This window comes from Helicoverpa zea, chromosome 30 (assembly GCF_022581195.2).
Source record: "Helicoverpa zea isolate HzStark_Cry1AcR chromosome 30, ilHelZeax1.1, whole genome shotgun sequence".
In the NCBI taxonomy this organism is placed as follows: domain Eukaryota; kingdom Metazoa; phylum Arthropoda; class Insecta; order Lepidoptera; family Noctuidae; genus Helicoverpa; species Helicoverpa zea.
The window spans coordinates 5,720,711-5,744,162 of NC_061481.1; the positions used below are offsets into that span (position 1 = coordinate 5,720,711).

Sequence of the window (23,452 nt, forward strand, 5' to 3'; positions counted from 1 at the left end):
ACAGAGTGGCAACAATACCAGTAAAATATTGCGAGCACATTATGTTCAGCGCGTCTCAATATTGACGGATATGTCTTTGTTTAAAGAAGCAGTCAAGCCCTACACGTGCAATATAATGCGCTTCAGTCACGCACAGAATTAACGCAGGATGGATGAAATGTTGACCCTCGTATTCCCCTTAAACTAAATGGGAAAATTTACAAGACCTGCTGTCTTGTATCGATCAGAGTGCTAGCCCACAAAAGGAAATGATGAATGGAAAACAATTGCATAGCCAACCACAATGAAGTGTAATAATAATATTGGGTATGTTCCTTTATAAGCGCATGTAGTGCTGAGTTGCACTTTAGTTTATAACGTGTATGTTATAATAATTTTCTTTAGTCATTAAATAGTACTCAAGTAATGTGATTATCTCATTTAAAGCAACCGCTTTAGGAACCCCAACATTTCAACAAATATAATTGGGATGAGGGCAGGAGGATGTTGATTAGATGCAGAGTGCAATGCGGCTCATTTGACTCAATACGTTATGGAGAGAATACCGAGCTATACATCGAGCTGTTACGATTGCCAAATGTACCCTTAAATGATTAATTTACGAAAATCTCCTAATAATCAGCATTTAACCCCTCTTCGTCACAAAAGTGCCTCATCAGCATTTTTGTAATTGAGTGATGCCAGCTCTTTCTAGCCGCAGTCTCCTCCTAGATCCCGTCGCGAGCACATTATCCTAAGCGTGCCGGTTCCACATCCAAAATACATATCTTTAATTCTAATTAAGTGTAGCAATTAATTATTCTAGTTCAGTGTAACAAACAATTAAGTGCCAAGTGTAAATTGTTTTTTTTTTTAACTTTCCCGAAGGTTTCCCTTCTAACAGAGCTTTGATTGCTTCTGCGGATATAAAAACCAACATGAATACACATTAAGTGTTAACATGGACAAAATTCTTTGCCGAGGTTTCGCAAACACGTGGTACGTATTTGTAAGAAGGTGTACAGGAATCTGGGATTTATGTTGCGTCAGGCAAATGACTTCGGCGCATTAAGGGCTTTGTACGAGGCACTCGTGAAGTCATCTGGAATCCGAGCGAAATAAATTTTTAAAACGATGCTCGAGCGGAAACAAAACAAATATATCCGATTTATGTATTTAAAAATGTGTGGAAAATATCCGTAACTGCACCCCACCTTATTCTACCTCGGTAAGGTGGGGTCAGGAAAAAGGAAGTCAAGCGAGAAGTGGTATTGGCCACTTAGCTTGTAAAACGTTCGTCTACTCTAGAGGTAATATACCCACATAACTCTAGTATACTCTCAGAGATGAGTTTTTGTATACTGGCAAATTAAACATGTGAAAAATAAATAATAATAAGTATTCACGTTCATTAGTGTAAACATGGACAAAATTCTTTGAAAGGTTTTGATTTCATGCAGGAAGCTATCGATGATTGCATAACATCTGAAAAATCATGTTACCAGTGCAAAACTAAAACCTTATGTCAAAACGAATATGGGTCGCACTTGATAATAGACACATCTGCCATCAGTGATCCAGGCTACCCGAACAGTACCCGTATTGTGGGCCAAAAATTAAATTCAATAGCAAAAACAATAAAAGTAGGTGGCAAGACTTATATACTGGTAGGCATAATAAATTTTAAAATGCAGCAAAAACATTATTCCACGTACCTACAGCCTGACGGGTGAGTTCTGGTTTAAGTATGATGGCTTTATTAAAAAGCAATGCGAAATAGAATAACAGCGCATATCGTAATATATGCTGTGTATATGTAGTAATCCTCAGAATTCTACGACAGCGACAAAACAAAAAAAAAAACCGGAAACCGGAAAAATCTAACTATAGTCGACATCGTGTCGAACGACTTGTCCGACACGGAGTCACAAATGAGTGGAACGAGCGGCGTCGCAATCCGCCAGATGAGGAAGAGAGCCTTCCTCAAGCAGGGCTCCGGAGGCTCTTCGGACGCAGACGAGAAGCCCGCGAAGCGGGCGGTATTAGAAGCCGAAGACCGTCCAACCAGACTGTCCAGCCATGGCCAGCCACGGCGCCTATAGTGTCGTTTACGCGGACCACTCCTTGGAGGAAATGGAGAATCCTAGAGGTGGCCTCTAAGTCGTCCAATCTAAAGGGGACCTTCCAGAAGGGCCAGAAATGCCGGGCAGCGAGCTTGCTCGGCATTGTAAAGGAGTTGGCGCAGCGCATCACCTCCGATGAGACGCGGCAACTGCAGGCGAAGGTGGATCGCCCGCAGAAAGAGCACGCGCGCGTTGCCGAGCCCACGACGCCCCGAAGGGACGTCGGAAGGTCCAGCAACGATGCCTCCCTCTTCTAACTTTGAGGATATCATCCGCAAGGTCGTCATGGAGGAGAGGGCCTTCACCAGGGCCTGTTTTGCCGGCATCGAGGACCGACTCCTGCAGGAGACGCGTCTACGCCCTCCACTAGCGGCGGATAAGGCGCCCGGACGGATGCTCACCGCACCGGGGCCCTCAACGGCTCCAGCCCAGTCGGAGCCCCAGGTGCCAAAGACCACCAAGGGCGAGGGAAAGGGCAAGAAGACCTCACCGGCCCCGACTGCCCAGACGGTCCCTCCCGAACCGGTGAGGGAAGACCCACTGCTGCCCTCCACCACCTCTTCCAACCAGCCTTGGATTAAGGTGGTACCGAGGAAGCGGAAGGGGAAAAAGTTGGCTCCTGAGCCCCCTGCAGCCAAGCCTGCAGCTTTAGAGGACAAGAGGAGGAAGCTCGCTCCTCCAAGAACCGGAGCTGTGGTAGTCACGTTGACCCCAGAGGCAGCGGAACGAGGGGAGACGTATGAGTCCGTGCTGCGGCGGGCTCGTACAAACGTCGACCCTGCGGAACTTGCGGCTGGCAGAGTCATGTGCTGGAAGACTCAAACGGGGGCTCGTATCTTCGAGTTCTCGGGTTCCCAACGCGGCCCCAAGGCGGACCTCTTCGCGACGAAGTTGCGAGAGGCTGTCGCGGACACGGCCAAGGTTGTGAGGCCCGTCAAGTGTGTGGCTCTAGAGGTGACCTACCTCGACGACTCAGTTATGCAAGAGGAGGTGGTGGCAGCGGTTGCTGGGGCGGGGAGCTGCGCCGTCGCGTCTGTCAAGGGCCGAGCCATTAGACCTGGCCGCGGGGATATGAGCACTATGAGATTAGAGTGCCCGGTGTAGCTGCCAAGGCGGTTCTGGCTAAGGGTCGCCTCCCCACTGGCGGGAGGCATGAGGGGTCTACCGTGAGGCGGGTAATCGCCGGTGGGGGACTGGACGCCGTAGATTCGCAGGCTTCAAATATAAAATGAAATTGCTGAGTTTCCCATTGCATTGACGTCAATGCAATATCGGATATCCAGAAAAGACTGTTTTTACAGCATCAGAATAAAAAGTACTCTGTGACTATCTATTGGAATGTGCCGCTGCTAACTTTGGCCTAAGAACTAAGGAAGCCAGAACGTTTGCTTATAGGTTCGCTGTTGAATATAATAAAAAACCTTCTTCTTGGAATGAGCATGAAATGGCTGGAGAGGAGGTACGTTAATCGTCACTGGGTCACGATTAACGTACTCAACAACGCCGTCAATTTGTTAGCGTGTGGTTTGAAAGACATAGCCGCATGCGCACATCGCGAGATTTACCCGAATTCTCCGGCGACCATTTGGATTGGCTACAATTTAAGCAGGCGGGAAAACTTATGGAGGCTGCGAAAGTGTCTACGAGGTCAAGCAAGCAAGGGAAGCAGTCGCCGCATTGTTTATCAGCGCCACGTCGCCTGATAAGGTTATGGCAACGTTGGAGCTACGGTTTGGAAACCCCGACTGCATCATTTCAAAAATACTTCAAGGCGTAAAAAAGCTACAGCCCCTCCAGCAAGAATATTAGAAGGATATCGTCGCATTTTCTGTTAAAGTACAGAACGTAGTGGAAGCGATAAGGGTCAATTCCCACTGAAAGAGCAGCGGCCGGCAGCGGCCATAAGAGCACGGACAATGTAAGAGCGCGGCCCGCCGCGCTCGCGCTCAATCACTTGCATTTACGGCCGCTGCCAGCCGCTGCCGGCCGCTGCTCTTTCAGTGGGGATTGACCCTAAGAGCTGTTAAGCGAGAAGAGTACCTACACGGCGTCAACATCGCGTCAATTATCATATCTAAACTGCCCGCGCTGCTTGTCTCACGCTGGTCAGACTACAGTTACAATAAAATCTTAGAAGGTAAACGGCCCAGATTAATTATCTTATGTGATTTTTTGCATGAAGAAGCTGTAAAGATTGCCACCACCCCAGGCGAATTCACCTTGGGGTGCATTCAGAGTGCCAGGCAGTAAAATTCCTTGCACCTAGTGCAAAATCGCCATAAGTCCTATCGATTGTAATCTAGGTCCAGCCACTGTACTAACCTAGAATGAAGAAAGGATACTCGTAAAATGGATAATTTATGGCTGAAAAACACTTCCCATGTCGAACATGTCGTTTCTTTGCAATTTCAGAGGAACAAATTGGTTTATTTTAAAATAACCCCAATATTATCTTATAAAACGACATTTTCGTCAACTCAAATGAAGTTGGACCGGCTGCAGTTTGAATTTACGATGATAGCCTCGAATGATGGCACATCTAATGTACTAGCCATAACCTCGAGAAGGAAAATGTTATCTGGGGGCACGGCAGTGCCCCAGCCAAGTCTCGAGCAAAACGGGCACGGCCGTACCATCTTTTCTCGAAGCGATTCGCGGCGGTTTCGCCCCCCCTATATCTTCGACGTGGACAAAGCTAGGAGTTTAGGTTTTCGGTGAATAATAGTAGGCATTAGAACAAGCTTAAGTTCGAAATTACATGCCAATTGAATTAATAGTTTAGGAGTTACGGTCGATCAAAGTTACACCATTTTGTCACTCACTGACTCACTGACAGATCATCAAAAATCTAAGGTACTTCTAGCAGACTTAGAAACTTCAAATTTTGAACCAAGATAGGTCATTAGCCACATATAAAGGAAAAATTATAAAAACATTAAAAAATAATATGCCATAGAAAACAATTTTATATTTGCGGTTTGGCAAGAACATTATGTATGGATTTTGACTGCATTGTTAACTTTGTTCGTTGTTTAAGTACCTATTCAATTGGATGAATACATACATAGAATAGAAAAGAATAATATAAATGTAATACATAGACTATCATTAATACAAATTAATACATAAAGTTCATAATTCATTAAATTAATAAAGCTAAAACTCCATTGTATTGCGATAAATATTGTATGCGCGCTCGATAGATGGCGTTGTACCTGTCTGAATCGCGCTATGGTTTCGTTACAAAGCGCAGTCTAATTAGTACTTCAAAATAATTCGATAATTTTCATTTGATAGCGCCATCTGTCTATGAAAAACCATTTCGAAACAAAAAAATATTGTAGTGATAATTCATATTCGGAGAACTTTACGTGTTATTTAGTTTAGTTATAGTTTGTAAGTTAGTAGATATATATTTATTTAGTTAGTTATTTGTTAGTTTAGTTCTATTTAGTTTGTTAGTTATTTATTATACATATATATATGCATAAATATATATAAGTTTAAGCCCTATTAATATATTGTTATATAGTTCGGCCATTCAGAGAATGCGTTCCTGACACGTCGCGATTGAACTGACGACGTAACTTTGCAATGGCGTTGCAGTTACGATAAAAATATTTTTGCTGGTTGTTTACCGTTTTAACAATTGAGGAGCATTAAAACAACATTATTATATCAATAATCAATGAATGTTATAATTCAGTCAGTTCAATCGCGACGTGTCAGGAACGCATTCTCTGAATGGCCGAACTATAGTAGTAATTGTAAATATAGTGTAATGGAACGTGAAATATTGTACATAGAGTCTGGCCAACGAAAGCTGACCACGAATTAATTTCTAAAGTTTTGATATGGCAATATTTTAGAACTGTCAAAATTGTCCCATTGACGTTTCTTAATAAAGTCGGTTTGTTATTTTATTTCATCCTATTTTCATTGGTTTTGTGTAAAATAATGCCGAAAACAATCAAAAGTTCGACGAGAAAGCTTCTATTTACTATGATTGACAAATATAAAGACCTACAAAGTGATTTGAATCAGAAATTTGCAGAGAAAATACGACGACTGGATTCAATCATTTCACTTTTAGGTTAGTTTTTTGAATTTCCATTGAAACATCTTGATACTTTTGACTTATTTGCAAAAAACGCAATAGTTTTCACGGTGTATCTACTTTTCAGATAATATTAACGGGGACAACGGCAACGAGGAAACAAAACTTACAATTGCGGAAACAGTAAAGAAATTGAAAACTCTCGAAAATAATGAAATGTTTGCAAGTGAAACACAGTACTTAGAAAAAATATCTTCAATGACAGGTTCACTACATTAATTAAAAAATTATAGATTTATCAGTCAACTTATAAGATCTATGCTTTGAGAAAAAAATGTCTTAAACCAAATGTTTTTTTTTTGTTTTTTATATATTATTGGTCTTATGGGTATTATGGTATTATTATACTCTTACACAATTTTTGTACTTGTTCTTTTCAGATATAAGTGTGAAGACCTTAAGAAGAATTAAAATTGAAGGGTCTAAAAATCAAGGACAGTGGGATACTCCAGGAAAAAAACGTCCACATTCAGCAACAGTTTCTAATTTGGATAATTTTGACATTTCTGCTATAAGAAACAAAATAAACTCATTTTATGCAGTAAAAAAACAAGTCCCAACACTGAGAAGCCTGCACAATGAACTGAAGGAAGCAATTGGATTTATGGGATGTCGTGAAACCCTTAGAAATGTTTTACATAAGAACGGATTTGACTTCCAAAACAATAAAAATGAACGGGCTTTACTCACAGAAAAATATGAAATTGCAGCATGGAGACACAGATTCTTGAGAACAATACATCAAAAGAGACTAGAAGGTAAACAGATTATTTACCTTGATGAGACATATGTACATCAGAACTATAAAGTCAAAAAATCGTGGCAAGGACCTTCAACAAGTGGTGTCACAACAAAAATTTCATCGGGTAAAAGGCATATCATTGTGCATGCGGGATCGGAGGAAGGATTCGTGCCAGGCGCATTATTGGTATTTAGTACAAAATCCAAATCAGCTGACTACCATGATGATATGAATTCTACCAACTTCATGAAATGGTTTGAAGAAATGTTGCTACCAAATCTCACAAAACCCAGCGTACTTGTGATGGACAATGCAAGTTATCATGTAAAACAAGTGAACAAACCCCCTACTATGTCTGATTCTAAATCTAATCTCCGTATATGGCTTCAAGAGAATAATATTCATTTTGAAGAATATCATACGAAATCAGAACTAATGTGTCTAGTGAAAGATAATAAACCTGCAGTTATTTACGAAGCAGAAGAAGCCCTAAAAAAATACAGTCATATCTTGAATCACGAAATTTTGTTGCTGCCACCGTATCATTGCGACCTCAACGCCATTGAGCTTGTATGGAGTGAGGCAAAGAGAAAAGTGGCAAGTAGAAATATAGGTATACCAGGGTCGGAAATGCAAAATTTAATAAAAGAATGTTTTGCATCAATAACGGCCAATGACTGGAAGAAGTACACCGATCATGTACTTCATGTTGAAGAGCAATACAAATTAAGGGATCGTCTTATTGATACCGAACTTGAACCCTTCATAATAAATGTTGGAGGCACTAGCAGTAGCAGTGAAGCCAATTCTATAATATCAGGTGTAGAGTACTTGGAATCCGATTTCAATTATGACTCCTAACTCCTTCATTGTGTTGATATAGTTGTATCGGTGCTATCTATTCCATCGAATAAACGTTTTGTAATAACTTTTTTTTTAATTCATCCCTGTGGACTTCAATGCATGCAGAAGTTAAAAAATGCCATACCCTGGCTATGCTATGGCATTTTTAGGGTTTCGTACCCAAAGGGTAAAACGGGACCTTATTGTTTTCGCTCCTCTGTCCGTCCGTCCGTCCGTCTGTCACCAGGCTGTATCTCATGGACCGTGATAGTTAGAGAGTTGAAATTTTCACGGATGATGTATTTCTGTTGCCGCTATACCAACAAATACTGAAAACTAGAATAAAATAAATATTTCGGGGGGCTCCCATACTCATTTTTGCTCGATATCTATATATAAATATATGTATGTTTATAGAATAATAGTTTGGATGGTACGGAACTCTACGAGCGCGAGTCCGACTCGCACTTGGCCGGTTTTTAAATAATGTTATTACAGTCGTAATGTTCTGATATGAAACACTGATATAAATATCGCTATAAATAACAAGTATCAACTCCGTTTAAGCAGCGTATAGCCGGGGTTGTCAGCTCTTGATTTTTTAATATTGCCGCCTTTTTTCTTGGACAGCTTTCGTTGGCCAGACTCTAAATGGCGACCTTTGTCCACACAGAGTCATCTCTATTCCTGGAGATGTGTCGTGTTTATTTCATTCGTTGTCATACTGCATGTATGGAAGTTTTCAGTCGTCAAACGATATTAGGCGTGCTGTCGTCCATTATGTAGGGGAGAATTGGGATGATATGCAAGTCTATACCTGCGACGAACGTGGAGACGTTTATATCAATGCAGATATGTATTCAGCTGCAATGCTGAAAACAATCACCTATGGATCCGTATCCGAACTTAAAGCGACCGCTGCATTGTATCCCTTTATTTTCCAAGTTTACCAAAATGGTCGTTTGCAGGGATCATTCGGTGATGATCCTAGAAACCAGTGAAACGTTTACGATTTACTGGGATTTTTTTAGGAGGTCATTACGAAGTACTCGTTCCCGATAATTACTCCATAGTATCAGATCTTCAGGTAGATGAAAATACTTCTGATTCTCCTAGCTCGACCCAAGCTAGTGAAAAAAATCGTAGTGAAAAAGTAGCTAGTGAAAAAGTAGTATCAAAGCTCAGGAGACAACAATAGCTGAATATAATCGACTCCGAAGTATATATCGCCCAGACTTGTCTACCTTAGAAGTAACGAAGCGTCAGAGAAGAAACAAAAGAGATAGAGATAGAGAATGGGTTCTAAGCAAAGCAGTAGCTGAAGTCCAAGAAATTATGAGGTCACCTAAAAAAAAAGAAAGAAATACACTTACAAAAAATAAATGAGATCCCACCAAAAACATTAAATGTAAAAAAATGCCAAGTCTCTCGATGCAGTCTTTCCATCGTAAAAAGTTTTGAGATCTCATAGAAGCCAAGTCCTATTCAAAATATTTTGTAGTTATAAATCAACATTTAGTAATTGTATCAATAGTTTTCACATTTAATAATTATAGTGACTTGGCAATGAGCACAAGAAGAAACAAATAAAACGGCATATTTGGAGGAGTTGAAAGTTACACACACCGCATGCGTAAACATTAATATCACAAAATTAATTTTCTTTTGGTTTATCCGTGTCGTCCCAACCGAATTTCGGCAACGGCAGTCAGTCTTAGTGTACTCTCGATTCATTTACTTTCATAAAGCGATGGCCCGTAAGGTATTCTTAATTATTGTATTGGAGCATGTAGTCGGTAGTGACCATCATGATTCACACATAACAAATAATCTGATCACTGGTCTCGTCAGTAACATTTGCACATAATTCCAGGCAGCAAGCAGCTTTTAATTTGTGCTCATTGCCAAGTCACTATAATTATAATATAAAGAAAACTATTGATACAATTACTAAATGTTGATTTATAACTACAAAATATTTTGAATAGGACTTGGCTTCTATGAGATCTCAAAACTTTTTACGATGGAAAGACTGCATCGAGAGACTTGGCATTTTTTTACATTTAATGTTTTTGGTGGGATATGTTTTACCAGCTGAAGCCGGTGAATTACATAACTTACTTTTCACTATTAGGTTCCTGAAATTAAACATTGATACTGATTGAAAAAAGAGCTTTTCATTAACCTCCAAAAAAAAACGCAACAGAGATATAGTACATTCGACAGAGAATTACTATCAATCTACATGTGCATCAAGCACTTCAGGAAAATGTTCGAAGGAAGAGAACTATATAGTCGTTTACACGGATCATAAACCGCTCATCTACGCCATTCGCAAGCCACCGTCCGATATGGTCTAGTGGCCAGGATACCTTTACAAGTAAATACCCAAAAAAAAAGCGCTGACTTATTCGTACTGTCCATGACTGGTGACTTTACCTTATTGCGTATTGTCAACACACTGTGAACGAAAAAAAAGTTGGAGTGCCCTAACAGGGTCCACAAATAAATGATATAAATAATACCGTTTACACTAAGTGAGTAATTCTATATTTGATCTCATTCACTTTGATCTCATTTACTTGGTGTTTTTGTATAATTCAAATTTACTTTAAATGTCTATTCGTGTGTATAATTTAATTTTAATTGGAATTTAGTTTAATTGTCGTGTTTTGAATATTTTTATTTTATTTGATTTCATTGCATTGTTTTATTTTAATTTAATTTATTTTAATTGGTTTGTTACTATAATTCTAATTGTTTTTTTTTTTTTTTAATAATGTCGTATTGTTTTTTTTATTATTATAATTTAATGCATGCTGTGATTTCCTATAATTAAGGAAACACAAGAAAAGATAATATTTGTTCCTAAAACTTGTCTGTAATGTGTATTTCTTGTTGGAAATACAAATAAATAAATAAATAAGTGAGCCTGCTCAACGGCTGACAGTCAGTTTGTTTGAACACAGCCTTAGTATCAATTTGTGACTTAGTGAGAAGAATTGGTAAGACTGGTATCAGTCCCCACCCCTCCCCCCTCAGAAAGGCGTGCATTTTCAATATTTAGAGACGCTTATAGGCTTATACTGTATATACGCAGTGCCAGGCCACGTCGGCCATGTTTCGTACATTCGTACATTATCGGCGGGGACAAGTGAGCCTTCTTCCGCAATTTCATGTTCGAATACCATTCATTCCTAGTCGTGGGTAGATTTTATGTATGTAAGTTTGCACGCAGTAAACGGCGGAACCTAGCAGCATCCGAGGGTAGGCTTTTTAAAATATTTTGCCGGTAGATGTATACGCCAATGTACCACATTAACCGCCGCCGACTCCTACATGTCCGACATTGGCGCTGTAACTCTAGCTATTGCCGCTCTATGGTGTTGGTGTGTACTTTGCACCGAACGTTACTTGAGCCTGGTACTGGGGTCTTAAGGGATCCACAGGGATATTAGCAGTCTCTGCCGTAAATTGTCGGCTGTGGTTGACACTGGAATGTCCACGCATACCCAGTCTCAAGTGCACGCCCTTGTATGTCCGGTGCTGGTCGGACATAATATATATAGGAGTTAAGGCTAACATTTGCTGGATTTTCGGTATTAGCTCTACGTGTATTTTGTTTCTGAGTCGGCTTGTGGAACCAAATGACCAAGTTCGCGTCTGCAATGATCGATCCCTGTGGATCCCTGTCTGCAATGATTGATTTATTGCTGTAAAGGTGGGTTTCGTCGATGTTACATCTCTGTTTCTAAACAGATAATTACAGTTCTTGAACGTAACACACGACGTCATTTAGCCGGTCATGCGCGACCCAACGCTACGAAGGCGAGTCGACTGTCAGCCATGTTTTTACAGTGTTTATTGGTACTTTAAAAGTTTAATTAGTTTACTATTACATACACAACAAGTGTTTTAATTGTTAACAGACGTGCGACGGGTAGTCGAACTCCAGGTTAGTGCCATAACGAAAAGTTACAAAGGAAAACAGTGAAACCACACCCACGTGATTCCTTTACTTTATTTTTCCCGTGTCTCCAAGGGTTCCACATCCGGTGATGATAACCCGCTTCACAACCTTACCATTCCTACAAATCCATTACAATGGACGGACAATTGGCGCAAGTTCTGTCGCAAATAATGGAAACAATGCGTGGCATGCAAGCACAGCAGGCCAGCCTACAAACAGCGCTGCAAGGCCAAGGCATTCAAAGTAGAAACGTCGGTGGTATTACGCTGCAACCGTACGACGAAGATAATGAAACTGTTACAAGCTATCTACAAAGATTGGAAAATTACATTTAACAAAAAAAATACACAAATACAGATACGAAATTACAAATATTTTTGAACTGTATAGGTTATGGGCCTAGTCCCATCAAAATTGTTATCACAATGTGTTAAATTTTAGGAGAGTAGGGCTTCAATAGGACCAGATATGTAGGTCCTGGATATAATGCAGTATTTTTCTCGGAATTATCGAAGTTGAATGATGTACACAACTTAGTGCAAGGACAAGAGACGGAGACACATAATGTGTAAGAACCAATTTGACGTAAAAATACGATAACACTGACTAGAAAATGGATTTGACACGAAATTATGTCTCTAACGGCATAAAAACGGATTAGGAAAAAAATACCTGGGTTAAAAAAAGAAGACATGACAAACAATTATTGATATATACATGATAATTAAACACGTATGACAAAATTAAAAAAAAAAACTTAAGAAAGAAATAAATATTACGAAAGACTAGGCAGTATGGTCGAAAGACCTAAGAAGACCTAAAAGCCTGCCCTATGGGTAAAAGAAAACAAGAATCTGGTATAGAATAAAGATATTCAGTGTCTGTAGTAACATAAGCGAATTTCCGTCCAGTCCATGTCCGTTCTGATTCATCAGCTTATATGGATCCAGACGAAGGAAAGACTCATGCGGATTCTTTCAACTGATTCTATCGCATCAACTGATATTTCAGTGAGTGAGCTTCAAAGTCTTGAGAGAGTTGATGAACGAATCTGGTATAGAGTACAGAGATTCAGTGTCTGTAGAAACATAAGCGAATCTCCGTCTAGTCCAAGTTGTCCATGTTCTGATTCATCAGCTTATATGGATCCAGACGAAGGAAAGATTCATGAGGATTCTTTCAACTGATTCTATCACATCAACTGGTATTTCAGTAAGTGAGCTTCAAAGTCTTGAGAGAGTTGATGAACGAATCTGGTATAGAGTACAGAGATTCAGTGTCTGTAGAAACATAAGCGAATCTCCGTCTAGTCCAAGTTGTCCATGTTCTGATACATCAGCTTACATGGATCCAGACGAAGGAAAGACTCATGTGGATTCTTTCAACAGATTCTATCACTTCAACTGATATTTCATTAATTGAGCTTCCAAGTCTTGAGAGATTTGATGAACTGGTTGAAGAAAAGATACAGGGAAGACCACCAAACCGTTATGGCTATTCAAACATGTGTACATCAAACAATTTACCAAGTGCCGAGCAGATTGACCTTTCAGAAGCAACTTTATTAGAACCAACCATACCGAGACCAAATCCGACCCTTGAATAAAAGGATTTAAAATATCAAAAGAAAACCAAGTTGGAACAAAATGCATCATAAATCTTACAAATATGGTCGTTTTCGAGTCACCCCTATGAGTCTAGCAGCTTGTAACACTTGTGTCTCTTTGAAAGAAGTGGCGCTTAAGCTTGACCGTATTCAAAATTGACACATTACTGCGTGCAATTCGAATGCGCGATCTCATTTCGAAGTTTTATAGACAGACGATTACGACGAAAAACGCACTGAAAACATAACTGAAGATGAATATAAAATTAAATTATAAATTTTAAAAAACCCCCGACCCAAAAAAGTACGCAATTAGTATGACAAAAGGTTAAAAACCCTAAACCCTATAAAAAGCAAAAAATAACTTTTAACTCTACGTAAGTACCAATTAAAGCATGTCAGACTAAACTAAATTTTGTCGTGTCGGGGGACCGCTCTAATTTATTAGCCTAACGTTAGAAGTAATTAAGTATATACTACTTATAACTGTGTATATAATTTTGTTTTATACGAATGTTGTAATTAGGTAGGTATCATTTGATTTATGTAAGTATTTTTGAAGGTAAAAAGCGGTCCCCCGACACGTCAAAATTTAGTTTAGTCTGACTTGCTTTAATTGGTACTTACGTAGAGTTAAAAGTTATTTTTTGCTTTTTATAGGGTTTAGGGTTTTTAACCTTTTGTCATACTAATTGCGTACTTTTTTGGGTCGGGGGTTTTTTTAAATTTATAATTTAATTTTATTTCATGCTTTTTGAAGGAGCTCCTTAATTTTTCCTTCTTTCAGTTAATTTCTTTTATTTTAAGATGGGGTCGCTCTATGCGATCTCGGCCAAAGGATGCTGTTTAACAATCCTCATAACATACTGGCTCTGGGAGAATTGCACAGATTGAGGAAACATACACCTTTGGTCATTCTAGTATCAGGTTCTCGTCAATTGAAGAGAACTAGTCAAGACAAATTCAACGAGCCCAAACTCGATGGGTTTACTAAAAGGCAGTTCAGGGTTACGTCTCCTACCTTCGTGCCCTAACAGCAGACCAGCTCAGTGGTTCCAGAAGACATTAGTGTTTCAAATTTCAGATCCCACACATGCTTGCAAGTAAACTGAGCGTGTAACATTCCTCTCACACCTAACAAACGAGCTGATGACCTTGAAGACCTGAACCGATTTCCACCAAATATAGCTAAGAACACTCCCGAATGACACTCCTTTTAAACAAAAAAAACCGCATTACAATCGGATCATCCGTTTGGGAGCTACGATGCCACATACACACACACACACACACACACACGTCAAACTTATAACACCCCGTCGTTTTTGCGTCGGGGGTTAAAAAGGTCAAAGGAAAAAACATCGGGCCTTAGCTTCACATTATTTCTCACAACGGACCTTATGCCAACATTCACCGGCAAAGATAAAATGTATCCAGTGACACGGTGGATAGGTACAAGACGTCGAAGAAAATGGCTCATTGCGCCGAGATCCCTAGCAGGCACCGCACAATTTTGGATTTAAGCTGACTGAACGCCCTCACAAATCATGAGAAGAATTGAAATCGGCCGTGAGTAAAGAATTTCTCGACACGGTGGACATCAAAGCAATCCACGAGCTTATGACCCGAAAGAAAAAACGCGACGGCATTTGCATCGATTATATGATGGTCATGAAAGAATTGGGAAAACGAGGAAAACTTCCCGATTACGTGGCCATAAAGTACATTGTTGATGGCATTGCAGACAATAAACGGAATAAAATCATGCTGTATGGAGTCACCGCGTACCCAGACTTAAAGGAAAAGTTAAAACTTTATCGCTTTATTTTGCCACTGAATCCCACATATGTATATATCGGGTGTGTCGTACCTAATCATATTAAATCCTTTTACGATATTCTATGGCGAATTGTAAAAAAAATAACCTAATCCATTCAGTGGTTTGGCCACAGTAGTCTTTTTCGTTTTCATAATTTACAACATCATGTATAAAGCAGAGATAAAGTTAGGAGTATCGAGTGTTTTGACCAGTTGACAACTGTCAGTTCAAGGGAGAATTTCCGTTGTTGGTAATGACTGACTAATATGTGACTAGTGGGTGTTTAGGAAAAAATACAATAGCGACAATAATGTGCGTTTCAGGGCTAGGCTGGTTGCTGCTGGCTTCACCCAAAGAGAGGTGGTGGACTATACTTAAACATATTCACCAGTGCTTCGATACTCTACACTACGTTTGTTATTTGCAGTGAGTGTTACATTCAACTTTGAAATTACTCATTTAGATTTAACTACGGCATTCTTAAACGGTTATATAAATTAAAATGTGTACATGCAAGCTCCACCTCATTTAGATTGTAGAGAAAATTGTGTTCTGAAAGTAAATCGTGCAATTTATGGTAATAAACGATAGCTCTAAACTAAGGGACCAAGGAATAGAAATAGAAACGAGACATGTGTTGCTGGGGAGTTTGTTGCGCCACTTCTTCTTCCTAGCAAGAACACATAGGAGGTGGTGAAGGGTGGGCGTTTTGGAGGCTGTCTTTTGTAAATTTCTGACGTTCAAAAAGTGCTGTTTTGCAGACAAGTTTGGAAAAATTACGATGTAGACAGGAATTGTAAATACTAGGAAAAGTGACAATTCAGTGCAAGACACGAATTGGAAAAACTGGGAAAAGTGACAATTCAGTGCAAGACACGAATTGGAAAAACTGGGAAAAGTGACAATTCAGTGCAAGACACGAATTGGAAAAACTGGGAAAAGTGACAATTCAGTGCAAGACACGAATCGGAAATATTAGGAAAAGACAATATTGATCGTCAAGTAAGTAAAAAGTTCAATTCTCAGCTAATTGGATTACCCGGCGTAAAGTCCCCTAAATATGTAGCAGAGTATCAGACCCCATCAGTAACCAAAATCCTACCAAAAATGAATAAAATGATATCATTTCAAGGATATAACTGAATATGTACTGGAGAAAACAAAAGGTCTCGATGCCAGAAATAAAAATCAGCACGGAAAAATCCGTACAAATATTATAAAATAATGATTACCAGAGATAAACGTAAGACATTTTTTGATAATGAACTGAACAAGAAATTAAATGATTCCAGTTATAACACCCCCTAGCTGCTGCACTACTGATCAGGATTGGTGATAGAAGACTTAATAAAGTATCTCTTTTATCTTATTTACACAACCCTGGTAAATACTTTGACGAAAGAAATGATACTTTCGAAAGACTTAATAGTAATGAGACACTTGACAAAATGATTGATATTTTGCAAAGACTGAATTTGCGTTGTTATTATCTGTGGTACATTTATATTTATACTCTGTATTCAACATCCTGGTAACACTGTGTAGTTTCGTAATCTCGCATTAGTAACGCATTCTCTTCACCTCGTTTATTTTCCAATTTGAACATATTGTTAAGACTAGTGATTGTGTAATAACATGTAGGTACTGTTATAACCTTTATTACAAGGCGATAAAGCCTAAGTCAGCTTCACTCCCATACATAGTATTTTTATTACTGTACATTGCATGTTGCCATATGCTGAGCCTGCACTTTTCACGAAGTACGGAAAATAATATCTATATTAGTTAGTTCGATTCTGGACGCCACCGCGCCGCCGCGCCGCCGTCGCGTTACCAAATTTTGCCGATTAAGAGGGACATTTTACGGACAATTTTGTACAAAAACTTGTGTGTGTTGTGGAAAATTAAAGTGATTTTTTGCAGAAGATAGTCCTTTCTTTTTTTAAAAAGACTAACGGGGTCGGCCTAGTAACAGTACGCAAGTCATATTGACGAAACAAAACATGAATAACAAAAAGAGATTTATTTTAACATGCATCATATTGTTTTATATATATATATGTATATAATATTTAAAATAAATACATAAATACGCGGTGGACTCACATAGTCTTAAGACTAGAAGTCAGCAGACATAAGTTTGTGAGGCCAAGACGACGAAAATTATAATTAAGTTTTAAAAATGTCAATAAAAGCGCAGACCCCGAAGTCTGCGGTAAGGTTTTATTAACAATAAAAAAATACATGCATCATAGACGAAATCAACATAAATGACAGTGAGATTATAGTTCGGCCATTCAGAGAATGCGTTCCTGACACGTCGCGATTGAACTGACGACGTAACTTTGCAATGGCGTTGCAGTTACGATAAAAATATTTTTGCTGGTTGTTTACCGTTTTAACAATTGAGGAGCATTAAAACAACATTATTATATCAATAATCAATGAATGTAGTTACGTCGTCAGTTCAATCGCGACGTGTCAGGAACGCATTCTCTGAATGGCCGAACTATAACAATGATCAAGAAGTTGAAATGGTAGATAATGCAAATGAGGCTACTATAAAAAATGAAATGGAGAAAGCAGTAAGAGCAATGACGTCAGAAGGCATTAACAATAACAATTCCGAGCTAGACACAAATTGGAAAAACTAGGAAAAGCAACAATTCCGTGCTAGACACGAAAAACTAGGAAAAGTAAGCGTTAAAGAGTTTCTCAACAAAAGTACATGTCGATTTAGTGCCCACTAATTGCCGTACCTTTTTTATAACCATAATTTGAAAAGAGACTGGAATTGGAAAAACTAGGAAAAGTGACAATTCCGTGCTAGACAGGAATTGGAAAAACTAGGAAAAGTGGCAATTCCGTACTAGGCAGGAATTGGAAAAACTTGGAAATGTGACAATTCCATGCTAGACCGGAATTGGAAAAACTAGGAAACGTATCAATTCATAGTTCAAAGTGAAAAACCATACAAATGTTATAAAATAATGATTACCATACAAATGTTATAGAACAGCGATAACGTTAAGACATTTTAGACGGCGCGGCGTCGTCCAAGTGGCGACTGACAACTGGATGCGCAATCATCCTGGTCAAGCAATGACTATCCAATTCATTCCTGGTATTATTAAACAAACATTTCCTACTTCAGTCACCGATCGAAATGCAATTGTTGGATTTACATGTACCGATATAAGTCCATTTAATAGAAATATGTAAAAAAAACCACTGCAATAAGTGTCGTCGTTTTGCTTTTTACTCGAGTAATTTCCCTTAGAGAATATGTATCAAACAATAACATTGTAATTAAATATGTATCAACCTCAGAGATGCCAGCTGATATATACACCAAAAGTTAAAGTGCTAATAAACATTATAAATTCTTGAGTGCAATTGGCATGTCTGAAATTGAAAAGTAAAGTTATTACTTATATGATTGTGGAGTGTAGATTATTATACGAAAAAAAAGAATGAATATATTGTTTGTGAACCACAGATTGTCTATGATAAGAAAAGAATGTATAGCTCTCTCGCACGAAGACGCCATATTAAGAATACCTCCACCGGCATAACCTCCACACGACGTACAACGCGAGGTTTGGCGGTATTACTCTACGATCACGAGGCAATACAATGGCAGAGAGCAAGCAGAACGAGGCAGTCACTACAACTAATTCGTGGCACACGATGGATTCCGTCCCAGAGTTCACAGGCGACGACATGACATACTCATCTGTAAAATGGTGCCAAGATGTCGACGACAATGCGGAGATATTCGGGTGGACTCCACAGCAAAAGCTTATTATCGCTCGTCGATGTTTGTCCGGGACGGCAGAACTATGGATGAAGACTGAGAAGGCGTTTCGAACGTACGAAGAACTAAAAACGGCGATAGTAAAAGAATTTCCCGAGTCCGTTAATTGTAAAAAAATGCATGAAATTATGAGTGCGCGTAAGAAGCAAGCTAATGAGACATTGTATCAATACATGCTAACCATGAACGATCTCGGCAAGAGGGCTAAGTTCCCGGATTACGTGGCTATACAGTATATTATCGATGGAATTCACGATTATGAGTCAAATAAACTTCTATTCTACGGGGTAACCACCTATCCAGTGTTAAAAGAAAGATTATTACAATACCAGTGATGCCAGATGGGGGGGATTCCCCCCAATTTTGGGGGTATTTTCAGGCCTTTGGGGCAATTTCGGGGGGACAAATCCTTTGGGGGATTATGCGGAGGGAACTAAAACAGGCTTGGGGGGAATTGGGGTTTTTTGAAAAACATTAAAATCTTTTTTTTTTTCTGTACGCGATTAAAGGCGCTTATTACATAATCTGCACACATCCACGCACACTCACACACTCAAACACGCACAACGATGTGTAGGGTGGTACGAGTACGAACGAACATCGATGATAGCCGAGCGGTGCCGAAGCGAAGTTGTCATTGTCACTGTCACGCAGCGCAGCGCGCAGCCGCAGTCAGTCGTTTGTTCGGGTCGGACAAACAGGTTTATTTATACCGCCAATTGCTGAGTGTGTGCTATATTATTAAATTGTAAATCCTAAAAAGTGAGTGAAGATCATGGAAAAGACCAAACCAAAATATGTAAGAAGATATAGAAAGGAGTGGGAACAGGACCCAACATTTAAAGGTTCGTAATTCTGAAGTAACTTCATTAAAGTGTAGTGATTATAACCTAAATGAAGTAATGTCTCATAAAAGAATTTTATGTTTGTAGCTCTGAATGAGTTACCACTTGGACCAGCCGTTTAAACATCAAGTAGATATATGAATATTTCAAAAGGAGATATAAATGTAATAAGGTATAAGTAGGTATATTATCATTAACCTGGGCTCGGTTTGCTTTTACTAAAATTAAGGTGTGATTACAATATTATATATGTGGCATGCTAGCATGGCATTATTAATTTCAAAATCCCTTTCTTATGTTTTTGAGGGTTTTGGTTGGCGTGAGTTCAGCTTACAGTGTAAATGTGATTGGTTCGGTTTGGTTATGAAATGCTACTTTGAGAAGTGAGGTGTTCGTAAACGGGCGTTTTTTTTTTATGAATTAATCTCTCGTTTACTCGTTCTGAAATAGCACCCCTTGTACGTGCATGATTTGAATGTTATCAAACCTGTATTGCCATCTTATATTTTTTCCCAATTTTCAGGGTGGCTGACAGTTTGCATCGGTGACGATACAAAAGCGTGGTGCAAGGCCTGTAAGTGCACATTGATGTCTCATAAAAAGGATTTAGTAGAACATTCCAAAACTAAAAAACATGACCAATGTTTAAAACGGTCTAATATAGTTGGTCAGTCAAGTAAAATGTCAAATTTTTTTGAAAAGCCCTTGAAAGAGCCAAGAAAAAGAGCAGAATTAAAAATTGCTGCATATGTTGCTGAACATTCAAGTATTAAATCTGTGGATCATCTAGGTATAGTGATTAAAGATTTAGATCCAGCTGCTCCAGTTTTGAAAGATTTGAAGTTACACGGGTCAAAATGCACTGCTTTAATTAGAAATGTTATTTCTCCTTGTTTCTTGGAAGAATTATTGGAAGAAGTTGGAGACAATCATTACTCAATGATCATTGATGAAACAACTACTATTGACACGAAAAAAGTAATGTGTGTGATTATAAGATTTTTCAGTGAAAAACAGAATAAAATTATTACTCAGTTTTACAGATTGATTGAAATAGAATCTGCAGATGCAACTTCATTAACTGATAAGTTTAAAGCGCAACTGACTGCTGATGGCCTAAACACAGGAAAACTTTTGGGTATAGGAGTCGATGGTGCTAATGTCATGGTTGGTGAACATCACTCGTTTTCCTCTATTTTGAAAGAAGGAAACCCTGATCTGATAACTATTAAGTGCGTTTGTCATTCATTACATTTGGCGGCTGAAAATGCATTCAAAACGCTCCCCCGGTTTCTTGATTTTCTCATTAAAGAATGCCATAACTGGTTTTCAAACAGTACGAAAAGACAGACTGAATACAAGCAAATATATGAATTACTGTACGATGGAAAAACACCATTAAAAATAAACAAACTAGCTGGCACTAGATGGTTATCTAGATATGAGGCACTACAAATAAAATAATTTTCCAACAGTGGGGGATTTTTCTTAAAATATCCTAATTTTGGGGGGATTTTGAAAAAGGTTTGGGGAGAATTTATAATATTCATCTGGCAACACTGTACAATACGAAAGTTTCAAGCAAAAGACCAGCAAGCACAAAAATGCTTCACAACGATGAGATGACAAAGAAGAGCTCCCATTAATACATCTACAGCGGGAATTGCATAATAATATATCTCACATGTATCGGCCGGTTTAACCTGATCTTTGACACATGACACTTGCCGCGCTCTCTATGGTTCGAGACGCAGACGCGACGCACAGATCGCGGACACTATAGGGAGCACGATGGGGAGGTATTTGGGGAGTTTATAACATCAAAGTGCGACCTTGACGCCGAAATCAATAGCAGAATTGTTGCTGCAGCCGCTGCTTTTGGCAAACTCGACAAGAAGGTCTTGAGCTCCCATGACATAAAGCTGTCGACAAAGGTCTCTGTGTATATGGCAGTTGTGTTGCCTTGTATACTTTACTCCGCGGAAACATGGACGCCGTACCGACGCCACATCAAGCAACTAGACCGCTTCTACCTCAAATGTCTGCTCAAAATATTAAATATCCCTTGGTATGATCGTGTGGCTACCACAGAAGTTTTAAGAAGACTCAATGTAGGTGGCATTGAAGAATACCTCATGAGGAGACAAGTTCGTTGGTGCGGACATGTACTGCGCTTGCTGAATACTAGAATGCGCCACATGAAAAGCTATTCCACAGACCCGTCTCAGTGGGAGAATCTAATAAAAAATTTTTTTCTTCAGGTTAAATTTTTCCCACGCCACAAACGTATTCGAGTCATGGAAAAGATATAACTAACCTAAAAAAAAATAAACCGGCCAAGTGCGAGTCGGACTCGCGCACCGAGGGTTCCGTACAAATCCTGTACAGATAAAAAGTGAGTCTCGCGCCAACCGTTCAGTTTAGAACAATCATAGTTATGGTAATTTCGTGAGAGTCAAAATAGCTAATATTTTTTATTTTATAATATAACTAAAATAGTAGGCCAGTACTTTGTAAAAGTTATTTTATTAAAGTTATTTATATACAAAATTTAATAGTCATCATTCAGAAATCTGATTGAAAATAACTAATTATGTCTTAAAGGTCATTGGGCATATCTGACCCGCTTTGTAAAAAGTGGCGGACATGAATCAAAGTAGTTTTGAATCGTGGAGAATGGTATGACGTTTCTTTGAATATAAATATTTTATTAAAATTCCATGGAGACGAATGTCCAGGATCGTTTGAAAAATATAAAAGACAAGCAGTTTCAGAGGATTGTACAGGTTGCAATGCTAGTTTTTATTGTTAAAGACTTTTCATAAAGAAAGAACATGCCAATTCGGATGACCAGGTTCTGATGAGGATCTGGAAACCCTGAGAAATCGATGGCAACTCTTGAATATTGTAGGCACGCATCGAGTCAAAACCAGACATGTGAGTGTATTTTTGAGGGTACTTGTAAACAGTGAAGGTTTGGAGCTGATTTGATTATGGAGACTACAGAGAGTCGAGGGAACTTCTGAACGGTATGTTGCAACTACCACGTGTTTGGGCTTATTTTATTCGTATTGGCGAAGACTTTCCACATAGATAGGTTTAACTGCCATTGTGGCATCGATAGCAAAGATCAGATATAGTTATGGGAACTCCTTTACAATTTATAACGTAACCTAGTGTTGGAGCTTATTTTATTTTAGGTGATGAGAATTCACTACTAATGGGATCTTTTATTTTTTTAAACATACATAGAGTTCTCTCGACTTTCTCACGTCTCCATCATCAGGTAAGCTCTAAACTTTCACTGTTTGATAGTATCACCAGACATACATCTGAGAATCAAGTTTTAATCCTATGCATGCCTACAATTTCTGATAGTTGCCCTCGATTTTTCAGGATTTCCATCATCAGATCCTGACCTGATGACAATGGAAATAAACGGCGAGTATACTCTTTCACTACAAAGAAATGATTTCTCAAATCCGTCAAACTTGGTCGTTTAAATTCCCCATTGAAATGAGGAAAATATTTGATGTTTACACCTGATTTTCTCTAGAATCCCATGGTTCACATAGATGCGACTAATGCCAT

At 38.9% G+C, this 23,452-nt stretch overlaps 2 protein-coding genes and 1 pseudogene across 2 annotated transcripts; 2 read left to right on the forward strand and 1 right to left on the reverse strand.

Moving 5' to 3' along the window:
- Positions 1-5,889: 5,889 nt before the first annotated feature.
- Positions 5,890-7,889, forward strand: LOC124644644. The gene is made up of 2 exons (XM_047184136.1): positions 5,890-6,195; positions 6,287-7,889. The coding sequence occupies exon 2, from the start codon at positions 6,824-6,826 to the stop codon at positions 7,820-7,822; it is 999 nt and encodes a 332-aa protein (XP_047040092.1). The 5' UTR covers positions 5,890-6,195; positions 6,287-6,823; the 3' UTR covers positions 7,823-7,889.
- Positions 7,890-10,517: 2,628 nt separating this feature from the next.
- LOC124644632 lies at positions 10,518-13,612 on the reverse strand (annotated as a pseudogene).
- A 6,081-nt stretch (positions 13,613-19,693) lies between these two features.
- On the forward strand, positions 19,694-22,171 carry LOC124644694. The gene is made up of 3 exons (XM_047184202.1): positions 19,694-19,861; positions 19,949-20,017; positions 20,385-22,171. Exons 2-3 carry the CDS (start codon positions 19,999-20,001, stop codon positions 21,323-21,325), a joined length of 960 nt encoding a protein of 319 aa, XP_047040158.1. The 5' UTR covers positions 19,694-19,861; positions 19,949-19,998; the 3' UTR covers positions 21,326-22,171.
- Positions 22,172-23,452: the final 1,281 nt, after the last annotated feature.

Coding starts and splice junctions, on each gene's coding strand:
- LOC124644644 (XM_047184136.1), top strand. CDS start 6,824: ATGGGATGTCGTGAAACCCTTAGAAATGTTTTACATAAGAACGGATTT.